Genomic DNA, 19,898 nt, shown 5'->3' with positions numbered 1-19,898 from the left:
CTGGGCAGATAAAAGCCAGGGCTCTATTGTCATCTGTACTCCTCTGTAGCTGTGACATCATCATGCACTTGGCATGGGGGTGGATTGATGTGGCTGCTCTGTCCTTTTCTCATTCACATATTCCTCCAGAGGCTGATTCAGTGATTAAAAACTGGGACTTTAGTTCAGACCCGGCTCCATCGTTGTTATCTACTGATACATAACAAACTACCCCAAATGTTAGTGACTTAGAACAAGAGCATTTTGTTTTAGCTCGTGATTTTGTGGGCCCTTAATTCAGGCAGGTTCAAGTGGACTGTTCTTCTGTTCTACGTGGCATTGACACCTATTGCAAGTGGTATTCAGCTGGCAGGTGTGCTGAGGTCACTGTAATGTCTAGGGTCTTGGCAGGGAGGCTAGAAGGCTGGACTCAGCAGGGCCTACACCAGTTCACCTACACAGGGCTTCTCCAACCTGGTGGCCTTCGGGGAGTCAGACTTCTTGCAAGGTGGCTCAGGGCTCCCAGAGAGCGTGTTCTGCCCCAGGCAGAAGTTTGCAAGGCATTTTATGACCCGTCCCAGAATGTTACTCCTTCCCCAAATTCTATTGGCAAGCAAGTTACTAAAGGCCAACCCAGAATGAAGGCTCAGGAAATGTTTAAGAAAATAGGCTTGTTGACTGAGTTTGTAATATGGTTCTACAAGTGCTAGCTAAGTGACCTTGAGAAAGTTTACTTAAGCTCTCTTTGAACCTCAGTTTTCACATCTATAAGATGGGAATATTAATAATAGTATCTACTGCTATGGCTTATGAGAATTAAACGATTTATATATATATATATATATATATATATCTATATATATATATATATATATCTTAACAATGCCTGCTCTGGAAACACCTGCTCAAGAGCTCAAGATCACCAATATCTGCAGTTTCCTCTTCTTCCTGGACGCCCTGCTAGACAACATTTCCCAGCTGCCTCTGCAGTTAGGTGTGACCATGTGACTGAGTTCTCGCCCTGGAAACTAGAGGGGAAGTAATATATCTGGCCTCTACATCCTCCATGCTTGCTCCCCCTTGCACCCATCAACTTGTGTTGTGAAAGAGAAATAAAGCTTTGTCAGAGCCACAAGCCTGACTAACCCTCAGGTACATAAGCTCTCAAAGTTAGCTGCTATCTGGCTTAACCTCTCTCCACCTGTGTTCTTGTCTGTAAAATGGGGTGATAATGGGACCTATCCCATAGGGTTGTGAGGATTAAATGAAATGTACAGTTGACCTTTGAACAACGAGGGGGTTAGGGGCACAGACCCTTCTACAGAGTTGAAAATTCATGTGTATAACTTATAGTTGGCTCTCCTTACACATGGTTCCTCCATATCCACGGTGCCTCTGGATTGTATCAGTGATTCACATTGGTGGATTCAACCAACTATATATCATGTAGTACAACAATATTTCCTTTTTTTTTTTTTTTTTTTTGCCGTACGCGGGCCTCTCACTGTTGTGGCCTCTCCCGTTGCGGAGCACAGGCTCCGGATGCGCAGGCTCAGCGGCCATGGCTCATGGGCCCAGCCGCTCCACGGCATGTGGGATCTTCCCGGACCGGGGCACGAACCTGTGTCCCCTGCATCGGCAGGCGGACTCTCAACCATGGCGCCACCAGGGAAGCCCTACAATATTTACTATTGCAAACAATCTGTGTATAAATAGACCCGCACAGGTTTAACTGAACCTTGAACCTTCGTTGTTCAAGGGTCAACTGTATAGTTTGACTTACTGGCCTAGCTTCCCTTTGATCACAGTTACTTCATCTAAACTCTATAAACTAGTCATCATTACCTTTTTCTTGAAGCAAGATTATCCATAATCAAGCCTCTTGAAGGTTTTAAAAGGATAACATGAATTTGCAGTATTTTAGGCCTAAAGCCAATAATAATGGCACCATTTAAATTCAGAATAGTTCCTAAAACCCATTTGCTGATGGCTTTCAAAACCTAAATATAGAGAATAGAATGTTTCTAATTTTAAAAGTCAGTCAATTTATTTTTGATTTTTTAAATTAGGAAATATTTTAAGAATACAAAAAAAATAACAGACACCTATATTCCCAAAGCTCAATATGGTCAAATCTTAACATTTTGCCGTATTTGATTTGTGTTTTTTCTAAAGAAATAAAACATCACGAATGAAACTCAAAATATATATATATATATATATATATATATATATATATATATGACATATCTAAACCATTTAGCATAGTACCTGGCATATGCAAAGCAATCAGTAATTGTCAACAAATTTTTAAAACGTTTTACTTTGAACTAATTTTAGATTTACAGAAGAGTTATAAAGATAGCAGAGACATTTCTTAGACACTCTTCACCCAGCTTCCTTTAATGTTAACTTCTTATATAACCATGGTCCATTTATCAAAGACATTAAAATTGGTGTAACACTATTTAACTAAACCACAGAATTTTTTCAGATTTCACCAGTTTTTCTGCTTAAGTCTTTTGCTGTGCTCAAATCCAATCCGGGGTACCATGTTGCATTTAGGTCAGCTAATTTTTAATCATTCATTCATTCAATTCACTGAGAGTGCTGCCAGCCTTTAGTCCAAGACTGGGAGTTCCTGTGCAGCAGGTGATGCCAGGGGTCCCCGTACTACGTACTATGACAATAGTCAGAGCTCTCATTTTTGAGAGCTTGCCACATGTTGTACAACGCACTTTCTATGTGCCCCACTTTATCCTTACAACAATCCTGTATGTTGGCTATTATTACTCCCATGTTACAGATGGGGGAAACTGAGGTATGGAGAGGTTAACTGAGTTTACACACCTGGTAAGGGGCAGAGGTAGAAGTTGAACCTAGGCAATCTGGCTCCAAAGTCACAGTCTTAACAATACCTCACTCCTTTCACGAGGCTGCTCTATAGAACAGGAAGAGTAGATGCACCATCGCAGACTTCCTGGGCCAAGTGTGGCAGGCAGGAAGGGTTCCCGGTGGAGGTGTCAGTCTGGAGCTCAACCTCTGTTTCCTTGTGTGCTCTGGGGAATGTGTGGCTTTCCCTGCCTCTTCTCCCCATAGCCCCAGAATCTGAGCCCAACCCTCGGAGCCCGAAGAAGGTAACCTGCTGAAACTCAAGCCACAGGCCCAGGGTGTGGCTCTGTCCCAGGTTCAGGGCACTCTACCCCAGCCAGCAAGGGCAGGCTGCCCACAGTCATAGACCCGGATGTTGATTTAGAGACTGGCTTCTGGAGCCACTATTTTGGATCCTGCTGACCATGCATAAGCAAGAGATAGCAACAAGGGCTGAGTTGTCAGGCTGAGTGGGGGGACCCAGGGGAATTGGGGGTGCGCAGACTACTGACGGGACTAGCTTTGTCTGCTCTGGAAAATTATAGGCCCCACCAACCTGAGGATGAACTGAGAAGTTTTCCATCCTGCCTGGTTGGGCACAGCAGCACCAGCCCTCCTGCCAAACTCCAGCTAGGACATGTGTTTACCCTTTGGAAAAGGCCCAGAGAGCACCTTAGGTAGCCAACAGCCAGCTGGGATTAGGACCAAGCACTGCAGGCAGCAGAGCAGGGGATCTGCTGGGCAGTACCTGCCCTTTGAGGCCAGATCCCGGAGATCCTGGATCCAGGAGGCAACATCCAGCCTCATTTTAGCTTCTCTGAGCTTCAGTTTGTTCATTTTAGCTTCTCTGAGCATCAGTTTGTTCATCTGTAAAATGGGGATATTAATCCCTATGGCCCAGAGAGGGCTGTCTACATTTGTGCAGTTTATAAGTTGAAGGAGGAGTAAATGGGGCCTAAAACCCAGCCTGTGCTCAGCTCACTGAGTTAGGCACCATAACTTGGAACTACGTCTACTTGGGAGGAAGGGACACCTTTTTCTTGACCAAACTGTTTGCCCAGGAGTGCTCCTGCCTAAAAGGCTGGTTTGGTCAGAGGGTGCCCCTTTTTGGATTTGCACAAAGGAAAAGCACTTGCCCTCTGGAAATAGAGCAGATGGTGGAGAAGGGCAAAGGGCCCTTAAGTTCCCAGGAGAAGGCAGGGCTGTTCCCCGAGAGCCTTGGCAGGGGAGCAAAGAGGGAAGTCAAAGGTGGCCCAAGGGGACAAGATGAGCTGGGAAGAGGGTGTCAGGGTGACCAAATGGTGAGATGCTGTGTGCACGTGGAGCTGGGGGGAGAGGAGGTGCCTTCTGGAGGCTGGCCCAGTCCCAGGGGCAAGTCCACTCCCTCTGGTGGCCCCTGTAGAGAGGACCCAGTAACACGGAACTCTACCTGATGGCAGGGTCATAGCCAGAGAGTGTGGGAGTCATGGGGACCTTGAGCCCAGGGAAAGCCTGGTGAGAGACAGCCAGCTGGAAGAGGATGACAAGGCACCAGGCAATCATAGTTCAGTGTGACAGGTGGTCCCACAAGGGGTGGATGGACATTTTGGTAGCATGAGGAAAAATACTCCACTCAGGTTTGCTGGGTCCAGGGGCGTCCCCAGAAGTGACACCTAAACTGAGACCTCAAAGAGACCCCAACAAAAATGAGTGAGGATGTGCATTCAGGTGCTGCAACCTGAAGCATGTGCAAAGCACCAAGAGGTAAGCAGGTGGTACATTCTGGAAACTGCAAGTGTATTTAGCATTTTTAAATTACATGGCATGTATGGGAACAGAATTAGAAGAGAGATGTCTGGAGACATGAGACGGTCTCAGAAAATGAAGAATCTTTATGCTTTGTCAAGGTGTTTGTCCTTCAGGGGTTGTAAGTGTTGGGGTGATGTGATGCGATTTTCCTTTTAGTAAGCTGTCTGGGGCCCGCATGGAGATTGGAGGGGGCAAGGCTAGAAGCAGAGAGACCATCAGGGGCCTGAGCAAGAATCCAGGTGAGAGGTAAGGTGGCTTGAACTTGGGTAGTCAGCAAAGATGAAGCTAAGTGAGCAGGTCTGAGCCCTGTTTAGGAGGTAGAGTTGGTAGGCCAATTGGAAGAGTGGCAGAAGTCCACCACTGACTTGGATGACAAGGCCTATCAGAGCCCTTCACTAAAATGGGAACTAGGAAAAGGAGTGGGTCTGGGTGGGAGGTGATGAAAAGTTCAGTTTGAAGCTCAGGTTCAATATTCAAATGAAGGTGGCCAGTAGGATACAGAGGTTCTGAACTCAGAAGAGAGAATTGGGCCGCCGTAGGGGTCTGAGAGTCATCAGCCTAGAGATGTGAACTGAGGCTGTGGGGACAAGAGGACCCCCAGGAGAGCGAGAACACTGAAGGAGAGAAGAGGCAGAGGCCAGCGTCCTCGGACACCTTGATGTTTAAAGGTCAGCCGGAGGAGGCCAGGGCTGTATGGAAACAGCCAGAGAGGGAGGAGGAATGCCAGCCCATCTAATCCTCATAAATACCTCACGTACAGGTGAGGAACCTATGGGCTTTTTACATTGTTTTATTTTATTAGGGTACAAACAGTAAGAAACTCACAGCCAAACGTTGCCCCATCATATAACCGTCCCTCACCAGGAATTCTGGCATGTCTCCTCCCAAACCCCTGTGCTCTTGTTTAATGCTTCTGTTAGGTTTCTGTGACTTTAGTCAGTCCTTTTTGAAAGAAGAACAAAAATGAAAAAACTGACCGGATTCAGGAGATGCTGTTTGTGCACAGCGAGTTTTGATAGTCGGTGTTTGATACAGGGTGGGCATGGAAAGGATGGTGATGCATTGAACTTTGGTCTTTACTCAGACAGTTGACTCAGACTCCACCTCTAGGCTGCCATCATGGGCTGGCAAGCCTTCTGGAGCCTCGTGACCACTGCCCCACAAACCACCAGAAGGTCTCCTGTCTTTATTATGATGAACCTTTTATTATAGAGACAGACTGAACTCTTTTCTGCATAAAGAATCTTTGGATTGGGTCAGGGAGATCCACCTGCTAAAGGTCACCACCCAGCTCTCCCTGCCTCTGCCTCAGCTAAGCCCCCACTTGCTATTTACATCTCAAGGTGACTGGAAGCAAGGTCCCCAGGGTCAGGCTGGTTGGGTGGGCCATGCTGGCTGGAGGGTCAGGGTTCCTGGTTGCCCACCAGGTCACAGCCGCCCCGTCTCCTGCCCCAGTCGGTTGTCCAGAACCTGGAGCTGCCGGAGGAAGCCTGAGTTGGGGCAGATATCCCGGTGCGCCTGCACTGTCTGGATGGCCTCCACCAGCGTCATGTTCTCGCAGATCATGAGGAAGGCCAGGACAACCGTGGCAGAGCGGCTCACCCCCATGGCACAGTGTACCAGCACGCGGCCTGCGGGGAGACCCAACCTAGCATCAGCTACCTGTTCTCACACCGCCTGCCCCTTAGGGAATCAGGGATGCTTCTGCCCACCTATCACAGCATCCTGGAGTACTGACACTGTCCTCATTGTCATATGGGGCAACTGAGGCCCAGAGAGGAAAGGGACTCGCTCAAGGTCACAAAGCAAGTTAGTGGCAGGGCGAAGGTTAGCAGCGGGACTCCCTTCTCCTGGTGCAAGGTGCCTCCTCTGGCATCCCTTGCCACTCTAGCACGGTGGGGGGTCAGTACTCCTGGAGTCCCCTGGGTTTGCAGGGGGTGTCCACCTCCCTCCCTTTCCCCCCAGTTCTGCCCTCTCCCCAGCCCCTGCAGCTCTACACTGAGGCCTCATCTTAGCAAACGCTCTTGAGCAGTTTTCTCTAGGTCCTGTACCTTTTGCCCAACACCTGGCCTCTTAACAAGCGACGACCACACTGGACCTTAGTTATATCTATGATTGTTGGTTTCCAGGGTGTCCATGAAGGGGATGCTCACTAAATGGTAGTAGTGAGCCCCATGAGGTGGGAGGTTGCTGAAGGACCCCACCATCCATGCTCCTGGAAAAGTAGATAGCCCCAGACCCTGCCTGCACCCCACCTCCACCCCAGTGCCTTCCCCAGCAGCTGACCTTGGGGAATGATGAGGGCACTTTGGATGTATCGAGCAACGGGCAGAAAGTAGACACTGAGGTCGAAGAAGGGGTTGTCATCAGCCTCAATGCCATAGTACTCCAAGGGCATTCCACGGTAGAAGTTGGCACCTGTGTCCACCTGAAACTTTCCTGCGGCAACATTCACGATGTGGGTGATGCCCAGCTGGGTCAGCTTGTTCTTGTCCCGGGCTGCGTACCTGGGGGGGAGGGGCACGGGGGGAGTTGGGAGGTGGGGTAGAGCTCACTGGGTCAGCTCTGGCTGGCCTGGAACTTGCCCCCTTGCCTCCTCTGCCATCCTCCTCCAAGGGTAGACTGGAACCAGTGAACTGGCTTGGGTGAAGGGGCTCCTCTAGTAGGAGTTCAAGATTCCCTTTCACTCAGCCCAACTTTTCTGGAAGGCAGGTCAGCCACATGGCATCAGAAGCCTCGAAAATGTACACTTACTTTGCCCCAGCAGGTCTCCTAGGAACTTAAAGAATCCCAAATGTGCTCACAGACAAATGTAAACTGGATCTAATGTTTAAGATAGAGAAAAAGTGGGGAAAAAATCACTAAATAGCCTATAAAAGAAGATTGACTATGGTATAGCTAAATGAAATACTACACAACCACTAAAATGTGGTAGATAGATGCTGGTGAACCAAGAAAGGTGTTGGTGCTATATTGAGAAAAACGGAGGATAACAAAACAGAACATTGTTTTAAAGTGTTTTAAAAGTATGCTGTGCAATTCCATTTAAAAAGTTTTCTATATAAAGCAGATTACAAGATGGGATTATAAAGCGATACCATTTTTGTATGCATTTTTAAAAAGTCAACAAGGATTTTATTACTGGTTATCTGTGTGTGTAGGGGGGATACATATTTGCCCTATTGTTAATAGGATATTGATCTATATTTTCTAAAAATTAAGGAAAACATAAAATCCACATATATTCATCCATATGTTCTAAATTTTAAGAAAACTTTTGGGGAAAATGACTCACATTCCACTCTATATATACATCCTAGAGAAACGTGTGTGTTCCCAAGGCACATGTACTAGCTTCTAGAATCACCGTTTATAATAGCCCCAAAGTGGAAACAACTCAAATAGAATAAATAAACTATGGTGTATTCATACAAACGAATAATATATAGCAACCAAAAATGAATGAACTATAGCTACACGTAATGTCGGCGAATCTCGCAATTTTGAGCATATGACGCCAGGCACAAAATACACAATGTGATTCTATTCCTATCACTTTAAAACATAGGCAAAACTAACACAAATGGCGAAACTAAAAGGAAAAGCAAGGAAATTATTGTTTCAATACTCAATGATTATCTACAGGGAAAAGGGTTATGATGAGAAGGGTTCCACAGGGGCTTCTGAGGCACAACTAATGTCCTATTTCTTGACCTGGGGGTGAAACTGTTCGTTTATGCTCTGTGTACTTTTCTTAGGTGTGTTCTATTTCCACAAAGTAATAATAGTGTAAAAGGAAATAAACATGTGGAAAGAGATGGTTGGAGGCAAAGAGGGTGCCAGCTCTGCCCCTTGGCTCTGGAAGAGGCTCCCCTTCTGTTCTCCCCAACACCCACTGTGGATCGTACTTACGCATCTCCCAGGAAGAGGTTGGGCCAGACTTCGTTAATGTGGCTCAGCACGGCAGCCCGACGGACCCACAGCAAGCGCTGCAGTGAGGCCAGCGTGGGTGGCTGATAGGGGGGCACCCGGACTGTCCCGTGGATCTTGGGCCTCCGGAGGTCCTGTTTCTGCAGCGAGTCCATCCTGGAACAGAGTGGAAACTGTGGTGGCGAGGGGCAGGCTCCCCGCAGGTGGGTCCAGCTGACAGGGAGGCCCAGGCATGGTGCAGTGCCCAGGTGCCACTAGGATGCTTCAGAAGGGCCTCAGTTATTTCACATGAGGTTATTAACCAGCTCAGCTGGGGCTGAGGCCTTTCCCCAGGGAACAAGGGAATCAACCCCTCGTCACCGCTGTGGAGCTGGGAAGCCCTCTCCTGCCCTCTCCAGAGGCCCCTGATGTTGGAGGCTTTTTTCAAGGGGTTCTTGGAGTTCCCTGTTTGTAACAACTAGTCAGTGCAGACCCCACCCCTTAAGTCTGTGGTTACTTGGGACTTCGTAGGGGTGGGGACTCCAGATGGCTGTGGCCCTCAGAGGGCACCTAGGAAGACCCCTGCCAACTGGGCAGCTCATCTCAAGCCCCCTTCTCCGCTACTTCCAGGGCTGGTCCTCAGACTCCCATCCCTGTAACAGGTGCTTGAAGGTCAGAGCCCATCTCTGGAGGGAGGGGCCTGGGCTATGAACTGACATTTGTTAACACTTCCGTACTGAATGAGCTAATGCCTCTTAGGGGCCTGGTGCCTCACGCATGGTAGGTCCCTATCATACATAGGAGGAAGCTGAAGCAGGAACGTGAAGGTCACAGAGAATAATTTTTAAGTAATGCTCAGTCTTACGGCTGTTAAGGAGCAAGGCCGGGGTTTCAGTCCAGTTCTGTTCTCCTTCAGTTCCGTCCCCAAGCGTTCGAGTTACCACCTTCAGGGACTCCAGAGAATGGTCGCTAACTCATCTGTCTCTACAGGGGAGCCTAGTGCAGCTGTTCCATATCTGCCTATAGGCCCTGGGATTTCCTTCCTTACCCGCATGACTCAGGCCAGTGCTGCAGGTCAGGCCTCACCCAGGTGGGGTGGCTTGTGTCAGGAGTCAGCTGGCTGAGGGGGTCCGAGACCCTGCAGAGCTGGAATGTCAGTGGCACCAGAACCTGGGTCTGGTGCTGGGCTTGGAAGGAGTGCCTCTCTTGGCTAACTGTCCCTGGTCCCCTCAACCAGTAACTAGGGAAGGTACAAACTGGGAAGAACTTCTTTGCTCTTTGGTAGGCAGTGCCAGGGCCAGGAAGAGAAACGGGAACCCGGAAGGCCACTGGTTTGGCCAAGCTCACCCAGTGAGCAGTGGGAGGGCAGGGAGGAAGCGAAGGCCCGGCTTTCCCTTCCATCCCCCACTGTGACCTCTCAGGGCAGGCTGAACTGCCTGCCACCTACCTAGGGCATGGTCTGGGCCTGGGAGTCGGGGTGTGGGTGCAGGGACAGGACTCAGCACAAGAGCGGAACGGGGCCGGAGCAGGTTCCGCCCGGAACACAAACGCTATGAAGCAGCTAGAATTCCAGCCTTGGAGCCCATGGGGGTGGGGCCTGAGAGCAGACCTAGGCCACTGCTGACTGAAGTGCAGACCTTCCAAACGCCCGGACCCCTCTCTGCTTGGTGTCTCTTTGCGATTAAAGGCTCTTGGCCCTGGGACTCCCCATGGAGATGGGAGGCTATGTGAACTGGTGGGAAGAGAACTTTAGAGGGAGCGGGGAGAGCCTGGCCACAGCTAATTCCGAGGTCAAGAGCAAGTCTTTGCTCCTGTCTGGGCCGCGGTTTCTCTTTCTCAACTTAAAGATGCTGGCCTTGCCTGACTTTAAGGAATCTCTGGAGGGTCTGACCTGAGAATGAGAGAGGAGAGCCTGGGTTTGCAAAAACTACAGGGTACAGCACAATGTATTGTGTTGGAGTGGGGAGAGTCCAACAGCCACACTGGGCTGGAGCTACCAGCTGGGCCTGCAGGAGCCCCAGGTCGGTTGCGTTGGGGCTTTGGGAAGTCTGGCAGGCGCCGCTGCAGGCCTCTGAGCTTGGTGTGGGGTAAGGCTGCCACCCAGTGGCCAACTGGTGCCTTGCAGCCCCGCGGTGCCTGGGCGCGGATAGCCAGGCTCCAGCTGAGACAGAACTTGTCCCTACTCCTCCTGGCGGCTCCTGGGAGGAGAAGGAGCCAGTAGAGGGATCAGGGATGAGGGCTGACCCCTCTACTGGCTCAGCATCTTCTACTGGCTCACGCCTCAGCCTCTTCGGGGCTTAGGCCCAGGTCTGGAGAAGGGGGCTTTTTCCTCGGACTTAGGGGTACTCCTTGCTAGGCCTCACGTTGGACCTCACACCTGATGCTCATGGATGTACTCCCTACCTGTCTGCTCTATCCCACAGGGGTCCAGCCCACCTTTTCAGCCAAGGTCAGGCCTAGCCCCCACCCAGCGACTCATCCTTCAAGCTCCGGGCACACCCAAAGAAGGGGAGTTGGTGGCTGCAGCAGCCCCTTGGTTTCTGCCATCCCCAGACCTAGATGCCGAGTGCCCCGCCTGACACCTCCTTCCGCATCTCCTCAGCCACCGCAGGGTGAAGCCTGGGCCCAACATCCAGCAGGGACAGGGCCGGCCTGACTCTTCTCCCCCTTCCCTCTGGTACCCTTCCTGCGACCTTCCTGTGTCTCCTTCCTAAGCTGAGCAGCTGCCTCTGTGGGCAACGGTCTTCCTGAGTCGCTGCTGTTTACAAGTTCAGACACCTGTGTTCTGCCTTTGTTGGTGCCTCTCTGTGTCGCGCCCCCCGGTTGCCTTGTCTCCCTGCCTCTCACAGGAGCTTGTGCTCCTCCAGCAGCCTCCCAACACACCACCCAGCACGCTGGTAGCCTCAGGCCAAGGCCCAGGCCTCCGCAGGGCAGGAGGCCTCAGTCTGCCATCCACCTCCTCCCTGAAGCTCCAGACGTGCTCCCCTGGTCTTCCCTCCTGTTCACTCTCCCTGCTTTCTCCTCCTCCCCCCAAGGTAGACCACAGGGACTGTGGCCACAGGACAGCTGGGGCTGGACATCTCAGGGCAGGACAAGTGAGGAGTCTGGTGAAGGAAGCCTTGGGGAGGGTGGCCGGCGGGTGGCCTGTGGTGAGCTGCCTGGGGCTCTGCACTCTGTGTGCAGGCCTTGGAGGAGGGCGGACCTGAGCCGAGTTCTCAAGTCTGGAGCTTGTTTCTGTGTAGTCTTCTCTGAGCTAGTTTTCTCAGTCGGGCTGCTGTGAGAATTCCATGAGATAAGAAATGTTCAAGGCACCTCCCACGGGGTCTTCCTCCTGGTAGATGCCCCATAAATGGTGCATCTTACTATTATTATCATCACCATTATTACTCTTTCCCTTTGAAGACGCAGCCATATCCCATGGGCTGATGAGGCTTGGTCTCTAACTCTTTGTATTTCTTGATTTTTCTTTCTCTGTCCAGCAATAATTATTGTATTCACCACTAACTAAGGACGTACTGTGTATCAGAGCTAAATGCTTACATTTTTTTCACTGAATCCGCACAGTACCCTTATGAGGCAGATGATATTATCATCCCCTATGCCGTAGGTCACACAGCCAATAGGCGTGGGAGCCAGGATTCAAGCCCAGGTCATTCTGACTACTCTGCTTTGTCTGTGCCTCTATCTCTGACCCAGTCCCTCCCCAGATCTAACCCACCCCCCCACCACACACACACACACACACACACACACACACACACACACAGGCACAGGTGTCCTGGCCCTCATTACCCAGCATGCTCTGCAGCCCCCCTGAAATAGGGGCACTCACCCACCTGTGGGGGTATCTGGCCCAGGCTGAGGTCTTCTCTGACGGGCACTTTTTGCTCCCGGCTTCCAGCCGCCTGTCTCTGCACGCTTGATGCTGTTTCTATTTTTTGATCGGAGTTTAATTATAAAGCATGATGTGCTGCTCCCCTCCTCTGGCCTCCCCCTGCCACTCCCAACTCACCCACTGGTCCCCTGGCATGGTCAGTGCCAAGCCCAGCCAGGCACCTGGCCCTGCTGGGAGTAGAGGCAGTCTGGCAGGGGTCTGCCTGTGGTATGTGTGGATGTGGATGTTGCTTGTGAGGCAGGAAGAAGGAAGACTGAATAAGCCATTTTGAAAGGTCGGTTGGCCTTCAAGGGTGATGTGGAGCGTGGGCAGAAAGTTAAAGCTACAAGGATCTTCCATGGAGGGGGACAGGGAAGAGAACAGCCAGATTACACCCACACTGGCCGCACTGCCAACATCACAAGCCAGGTCCAGGGGCCCTTGGTTGGGAGCCGAGGATTACAGGACTGGCCCAGGATAAAGATCCAGAAGACTCAGGCTGAGGGAAGTGGGGGCAGACAGAGATATAAGTGGAGTTCAGAGCAGGTCTTTGGAGCAGGCCCGGCCTTCAGTCAGAAGCTGTGTGTCCACAAACCACTCTGCCCTCTGCCAAGCTCCTCCCTCCCCCAGAAGACATTCCTGCACAGGCCTCACTGCTCCTCGAGGCCAGTGAGATGGTCTTTAAAGTCCCTTCCAAGGCTAACGGCTCAGTGAGGGACCTTGGATTTGGGCCTATTAAGAACACTCCCTGCTCTCCAGAGACTCTCTTCATATACCCATACTTTAATACCCTTCCCCACTCATACTCCCAGATGACTGACACACACACAGACGTATGCATACCCGTAGCCACGCCTCCACGGGGTCTCTGAAGCCCAAGCTCCAGGGAGCTAGGGCTCAGCCCCTGCTGGGGCTCCCTGAGCCCTGGGGAGAGCTGGTGGAGACGGCCGTGGCCAGGGGCCATCATAAACGCTTAGAATCCCCCCTCCCGTGTCCCCCCACTCCTGAGGGGGACAGGGAAGAGAACAGCCAGATCACACGCCCGAGGGGCCTCAACCAGGAGCCCCTTCCCACCTGTGAGAACTGGAGACAGTGGCTGAGAGGGGGTGCAGGCAGCAGGAGGAAGCGCATGGAGTTGCAGGCTCTAGGGCAGACCCCACACTGGTCTCTTACCATCTTCTGGGTACCCACCTGGGCCAGAGCCTCCAGCAGCACCAGCAGGGCCAGCGCCAGGGTGGCAAAGTGGCAGAGCCCTGTGGCAGGGAGTAAGGACCAGTTCTGGGGGAGAGATGAGCTCCATGTTACAGGCAGGTAAACCATGGTTCAGATTGGCTGGGACTCATCAGGGCAGGGACAAGAGCTGTCAGATAAGCCTGCTTCTGCCTTGAGCCTCTGTGTAAGGTCAAGTGGGTACGGGTGCCGAGAGAGATGAGGCAAGTTCGGGGCCCAGGGCTCATGGAGGGAGATGACCTCCCCAAAGCCCCCTCATCTCTCAGAGTCCCCAGCCCCAGGGCTGCTGTGTACAGTCACACAGGTTGCTCACTGCACAACTCCTGGGGCTCCAGCTGTTGGATGCACTCCCAGTAATTGTGCAATGCTGTAGTCCAAATGATTCTCCCAAAGCTAGCTGCCCAAAGGGAGAGATGCTGAGGGCTGAGGTCAGAGTATTTTAGGGCCCCAGGCCGCGGAAGTGTGTTGATTGGGCATGATCAGAGATTTGCTGTTCTCCCAGGTTCCCAAACCTTGTTTAGAGGAAAGAGAGCAGGATGGGAACATGCCATTCCTGTCCGCCTCTTGGCTCCCACACCTGCAGAACTCCCCACGACAGTTTCCCGCCCAGCTTCACCCCAGGCCTAATCCCAACGCCAGCTACAACCCTCATTTTCTTCCTTTACACTCAGCCCCAAACTCTAAACCTCGCCCTCCATCCTGCCCTAATCCCCGACCCCAAGATGCTCATCGTCCTGACAGCATGTGGGAATGGGTCGATATTGCTCAAACGCTCCCCTTGGTTGGGCTGGCTGTGCATTCAGAGACAAAACCACCTCTTATGTGTGGGGGCAGGGGGAGATTCAGTCCATGCCCCAGGGAAGGTCTTGGCAGGAGGAGGAAGCTGCTGCTCTTCAAACTCCCAGGAGAGCCTAGGCCAGTGCCCCACTCCCACCTGGCAGCGGTGGGGCACAGCCAAAGTCAGGGGTGAGGAGAGATGAAGGAAGGAGCAGTATGGGTAGCAGGAGCTGGAGGCTGGATAGGGGGAATGGAGAGCAGCTCTGGAGGCTTAACCTTCCATCAGATGGCCCTTGGTGGGGATGTTGAGTGTGAGGAAGATGGGCTGTTGGGGACAGTCCCAGCCTGGGCATGATGGGAGAAGAAGGGCAGTAGGAATTCTGCAGCTCCTTCACAATCTGGCACCCTCACAGCCACTGACCCCAGAAAGAGGCACCCCTGCCTCTCCGTTGAGCTGGAGGAAAACACAGAGCTGATGCCAAAGAAATTGCGGCAGCACCTTGGCAACCATTTGTGGGCTGGGAGCCTGAGAAGCATTGTTGCTGCTAGGGGAGCCCAACTCCTTCTACTGGGCAGCTGGGGACGCTAGGGCCTCCGGCGGGAGGGAGGTGCCTTGGGAAGAGGAGGTATTGGGGATCTGTTCCCCTTAGGCAGCTTAAAGACGGGGCGCTATTCCTCCAAATGCACTGAACATGGAACAGGAGGAAGGCAGAAGGTAAATGGACAGACTTCAGGGAAACCTTTATGTCCTAAAGGGTCCCCAGGACCAGAGAGGGAGGGAGGTTAGGGAGGGGCCTTCTGTAGGTCTCTGAGATCACATTGGGTGGGGTAAAGGTATTCAGTGGGGTGCTGGGTCCAAGGCAGAGAACTGAACGGCGTGGCGACAGAAGAACTTTATATCAAGCAGGGCTTGTGCGAGGAGGTCATGGCTGGCGGCAGGAGCACCTGTTCTCCTTCCCCGTGGTGGGAATGGATGCTCAGGGCTGACAGAATTAACTAAGCTTGGAGCAATAGCTGCAGGACACTTTTTTCCTAGAGCTGGGTTCCCTACCTGAGGGGAGGGTGTGCAGAGGCGTGGGAAGGGCCAGACAGCCCTCAGGTGCAGGACTGGCTGTGCTGCTGCCTCGGTGGGGTTTAGGTGAGCCCCACAGGCTTTTAGCCAAGGAGGCAGGACAGATCAGCATTAGGACCAGGTTGGAAGGCCTCACCTCTTCCATTTTATGCTTTCCACCCCTTTCCTTCCTAGCCTTTCCATCTTCTCTGGGTCTGAAGAATCTGGGTGGGCTGGAGAAGAGGGTCCTAGGAGAGGGGTGCCTCAGCCAGGCCTAGGTGAGACCTTGGATTGGTGAGGGGAGCGCAGCAGCTTGGGGAACGGGCCAGGCCCCCTTCAACCCTCTCTTCCAGCCACACACAGCCTTGATCTCCAACCTCTGAACTGGTCCCATCCATGTCCCCTGCCAGCCCTCACCCAACCCCTTACTTCCAATCGTACCCTTGCCCTCTGCCCAGCCCTCACCTGACCTCTCACTGCTAACTGTACCCAGCCCCGGCCCCTCACGCCCTGCCCGACCCTCACCTGGCCCCTCAGCTCCGGCCTGCACCCCGCAGCTGCTGGTCCAGCCGGCAGAGCTGGTGGAGGAAGCCTCGGTTGGGGAAGACCCATCGGTGCTGCCTCACGGCGATCACTGCCTGACGCAGGGACAGCTGCTGGTGCAGCATGAGGTAGGCGAGGACCAGCGTGGCAGAGCGGCTCACCCCTACCACGCAGTGCACCAGGACCCTGGCTGAGAAAGACATCCTGCTGAAAGACCCTTTCCCACCCACCAGCCCGCCCAGGGGCTGAGGTGCAGACCCAAGTTCCTTTCCCTCCTCTGCCCTGGGTATATTCTGTGACCCTGAGTAAATCATTCAGCGTGTATGGGCCTCCATTTCCTGCTCTGTCAAATGGGCACACCAGCACCTATTATGCCTACCCTTGGGATGGGGTCCACACTCCCCAACGTGGCTCACAGGACCCTCTGTGAGCTGGCCCCTGCTGACCCTGCAGCCTCACCTCAGGCTGTCCCCCCACCCCCCACCCCTCAGCTCTAGGAACACTGGGTAACTTTCAGTTCCCTGAAGCTGTCATGGTCCCTGGCCTCCAGCCTTACCACATGCTATTTCTACTACCTGTAAAAGTTTTCCCCTTCTCTTGGTCTGATTAACATCTAATATGTCAGGTTTTGGCTGAGACATGGCTTCCTGACCACTCATGGTATCACTTGAATCACAGAGCAGCTCATCCTTTTTGCATGTGGCCCGGTGAATACAGTTGTAGAGGGAAGTCCCCCCCACCCCACCTCCCTTTGCTCTTCACATTTGCCCACTCATCTGAGTAGCGCTTGTAATACTTCACAGTTTGACTGTCTTTCCACCGGGGGCCCCGCCTTGCCTAAGTGTGGATTCCCAGTATCTAGCTCCGTAGCTGGCACAGAGAAGATAATAGTTGGTGGATGAATGGTGAAGGAGAATGAATGTCAGAGTGCCTTGGATTGAACAGTGCTATGAGCCATAGTCTTGTCTTTCCCACGACACAGAGAAACTGAAGTCCAGAGGAGACACTGGCTCACCCGGGGTCAGGTGGCAAGGGGCATGGCTCTCACCCAGGATGAACATGAAGCAGCTTCCCCAGGCTCCTCTGTTGTACCCCTGGTATTAGAAGATTTTTTCCATTTGGAAGTACTTTGGGGCAGAAGCCAGACATCTAGGTACCAGATAGCAATGTCCCAAGGCTGAGTGATACAGAAAGACCTGTTTTGTTGTTTGGGAGACCTGGCTTCTAGCCCCAGGGCTGCTCCTAGCTCGTGGCATGACCTGTATTCTAGGGCTCAGTTTCCCTATCTGTGAAGCAATGCTGTTGGATAAAGTGCTGGAACACTGAGCAGAGAGTTTTAAAAACCTGATGGCCCTTTAAAAACTAGGGGTGTGAGGACACTGATGTTTAAGGGGAAACTGGACATCCCCCCATGACTGAGCAGGATGCGATATGGGTTCAGACCCCAAGTCTTACCCCCGGGTGTGCTGAGGGCACGGTGGATGAAGTCAGCTGCAGAGGAGAAGTAGGCACTGATGTCGAACTCAGGGAGGTCGTGGGCTGGCACCCCCAGGTAGCTCACAGTGCTGCCGTAGAAGTCAGGGCTGCCCTGACAGTAGAGGCCCCCATGGGCAGCATTCAGCACGTGGGTGATGCCCAGCTTCCAGAGCTCAAAGCGGTTATTTGCCGTGGCCCTGGGGAGGGGAGGAAGGGGAGCAGTGAGGTCCAGGAAGGCTTTGTCTGGACCCCCGCTTCAGAGCGATGAATCCATTAGGGTCCAGAAGGAGCCAGAAGGAACCCATGGGGTCTGCGGCTCACAGCCCCCCCATAGGAGCTTTCTGGTAGGGGAGCTGGTGGTCAAGGGACTTAGCTTTAGCCTCTCTTTGCTCCCTGAGGCAATCCACCCTTGCCTTGGCCAGGACAGGAAGGAAAAGGATTGCTTCGGCCCTGGGACCCAGCTGCACCTCCCTTCTTGCCCCATGCCCTACCATGCATATCTGGCCTCTCCTGGCCACTACCTCATACCTGCTTCTAATCTGCAAATATTTAAAGGTGACACCTCCCCTGATTCACCTTCAGTCAGCCTTCCTCACCCACTCTGTGTCCAGAGGAGGGAGGCTGGAACCGGAAAGGCAAGCTCTCTGTCCAGCTCATCTCATACCGCAAATCACCATTCCCCAGTCCTTCCCCCGCCCCAGACCCTCCAGTTGTTCTGGATGTGCCAGAAGACTCCGGGAACCTCTGGGAGCTCCCTTCTTTCAGGCAGGCAAAGTCTCTGCTCCCCCTGGTGGCTGCACCTGCTCACTGCACTGTCCCCAGTACAGAGGGGTCCTGGAGAAAGTCCCTAGGCTGGGAAGCTCAGAGAAGAACTATTGCCCTTATACCCACCCCACCCCCATCTCTGGTGAAGATCCCAGGAACTGTCTCTCCTTGTCTCCACCCCCTTATCCCTTCAGTCAGCTACCACTCACGCATCTCCTATGTAAAGGTTGGGCCAAACTTCGTCCACGCGGCTGGAAGAAAACTTCCCTGCCCTCAGGAGCTCCTCTAGTTCCAGGACAGTGGGGCAAGGCGTGACTTCGGCATCTCCCCTCAGCTGTGGGAGCGAGGCCTCCGCCATGGGCCAGCCCACCTGCCCCTCTGTCTCTGCGGTCACTCCTCTCTGCCTCTCCAGTGTCATTCCTTTCCTAGAGATTGGCAGGGACAGGTGAGACAGCAGCAAGTGACTCAGCAAGTCACAGGGGCCTCTAGAGAGAACAGGACATTTTCCTCCCCAGGCCACCCCCTAACCCCAAATTCCATGACAACATGGAATCAGACATACCTCTGCAAGTCACCTCTCAGCCTCAGTTTCTTCACCTCTGATGTAAGAATTGTGAGGATTAAATGAAACAAAGGATATTCTGCATCTAACACATAATAGATGTTTAATAGATTTAGACTCCAGTGTAAGGCTATTTGGTTCCAAGGACTGAGTTAAAGTAGAGATCTGGGATGCAGAGGAGGTGATTGCCTCCAAGGATTCGTGATAGGAAAAGTTCTTCAGGCCTGGGTCACAAACTAAGTGGGAGCTATATGGCTATTGGATGAGCTTCTGGATTATGGGGCTCAGGGGAGGGTTCCTGAGTTATAGAGTCGGAGAAAAGTGGCAAGGAGGCATGGAGGACCTCATCTAAAGGGTGCCCACAGGTTTTATGGGGGAAGGATTGAACAGTGGTTCTGTTATGAAAATGGCTGATTTCTCAAAAGAGAAGGCTAAAATGGGCTGCATATGTCAAAGGGGGGGAGAAGGGAGATGAAAGTTCCCCTAGACTTTCTGAAGAACCAAAGGGCTATCATCAGAAATATTTTGGGGAGGGGGAGGGAGAGTCCTCTGCCTATAAGGGCTTTTGTCTTCACAACAGAAACAGAGAAAAGTCTGTATCTGTCCTTCTGCCAGAGCTAGTTATGGGATGAAGAAGTGATATGTCTTGCCGGCTCTCAGATGACTTCATGAAGGCTTGATCCGGGGCATGAGCTTCAGTGGGGAGGCTCCCAGCTGCCTCTGGCTTTGAGTCTGCCTCGAGGGTAAAGGCCACACCAGGGCATTCCATGGTAGCAGTTTGCACTCATGTCCACCCCAGAGCCTGTCCCCACCCCCATCAGAGCCACTGAAGTCTGCCTTGCACCGCCTGGGAAACCAAGGCCAAGAAGGGGCTGGAGCCCAGGTCGCAGGTGGTTTTGGACTTGGTTTACGCCAATGCTAGGCCTGGGCTGGGGGCTTCCCTCAGGGTGGGGCAGTATAGTAAGGTGAGAAGAGCATAGGTTCAGGCAGATTTGAGTAGGAATGCTGGCTTTGGCACATATTAACTGCCCAACCTCAGGCAAGTTTCTTGGCCCTTCTGTGTTGTAATACTC

The 19,898-nt window shown here is 52.5% G+C and overlaps 1 protein-coding gene across 3 annotated transcripts; it reads right to left on the bottom strand.

The window, feature by feature from the left end:
- Positions 1–6,066: 6,066 nt before the first annotated feature.
- On the bottom strand, positions 6,067–18,621 carry LOC309971410 (dual specificity protein phosphatase 13A; the record flags this gene model as incomplete). Of its 3 annotated transcripts, none has more annotated exons than XM_082854407.1 (4): positions 6,067–6,269; positions 6,925–7,145; positions 8,551–8,724; positions 18,473–18,621. In XM_082854407.1, the coding sequence occupies 4 exons, from the start codon at positions 18,619–18,621 to the stop codon at positions 6,067–6,069; spliced, it is 747 nt and encodes a 248-aa protein (XP_082710533.1). The 3 variants fall into 3 exon arrangements, with proteins under 3 accessions (XP_082710533.1, XP_082710535.1, XP_082710534.1); XM_082854409.1 differs by lacking the exon at positions 18,473–18,621 and adding an exon at positions 9,596–9,960; XM_082854408.1 differs by lacking the exons at positions 6,067–6,269; positions 6,925–7,145; positions 8,551–8,724 and adding exons at positions 16,013–16,212; positions 17,478–17,695.
- Between the last annotated feature and the right edge of the window lie 1,277 nt (positions 18,622–19,898).

Source organism: Leucopleurus acutus, assembly GCF_964270905.1.
Source record: "Leucopleurus acutus genome assembly, chromosome: 14".
In the NCBI taxonomy this organism is placed as follows: Eukaryota; Metazoa; Chordata; class Mammalia; order Artiodactyla; family Delphinidae; genus Leucopleurus; species Leucopleurus acutus.
This window is presented reverse-complemented; position numbering and strand designations above follow the sequence as displayed.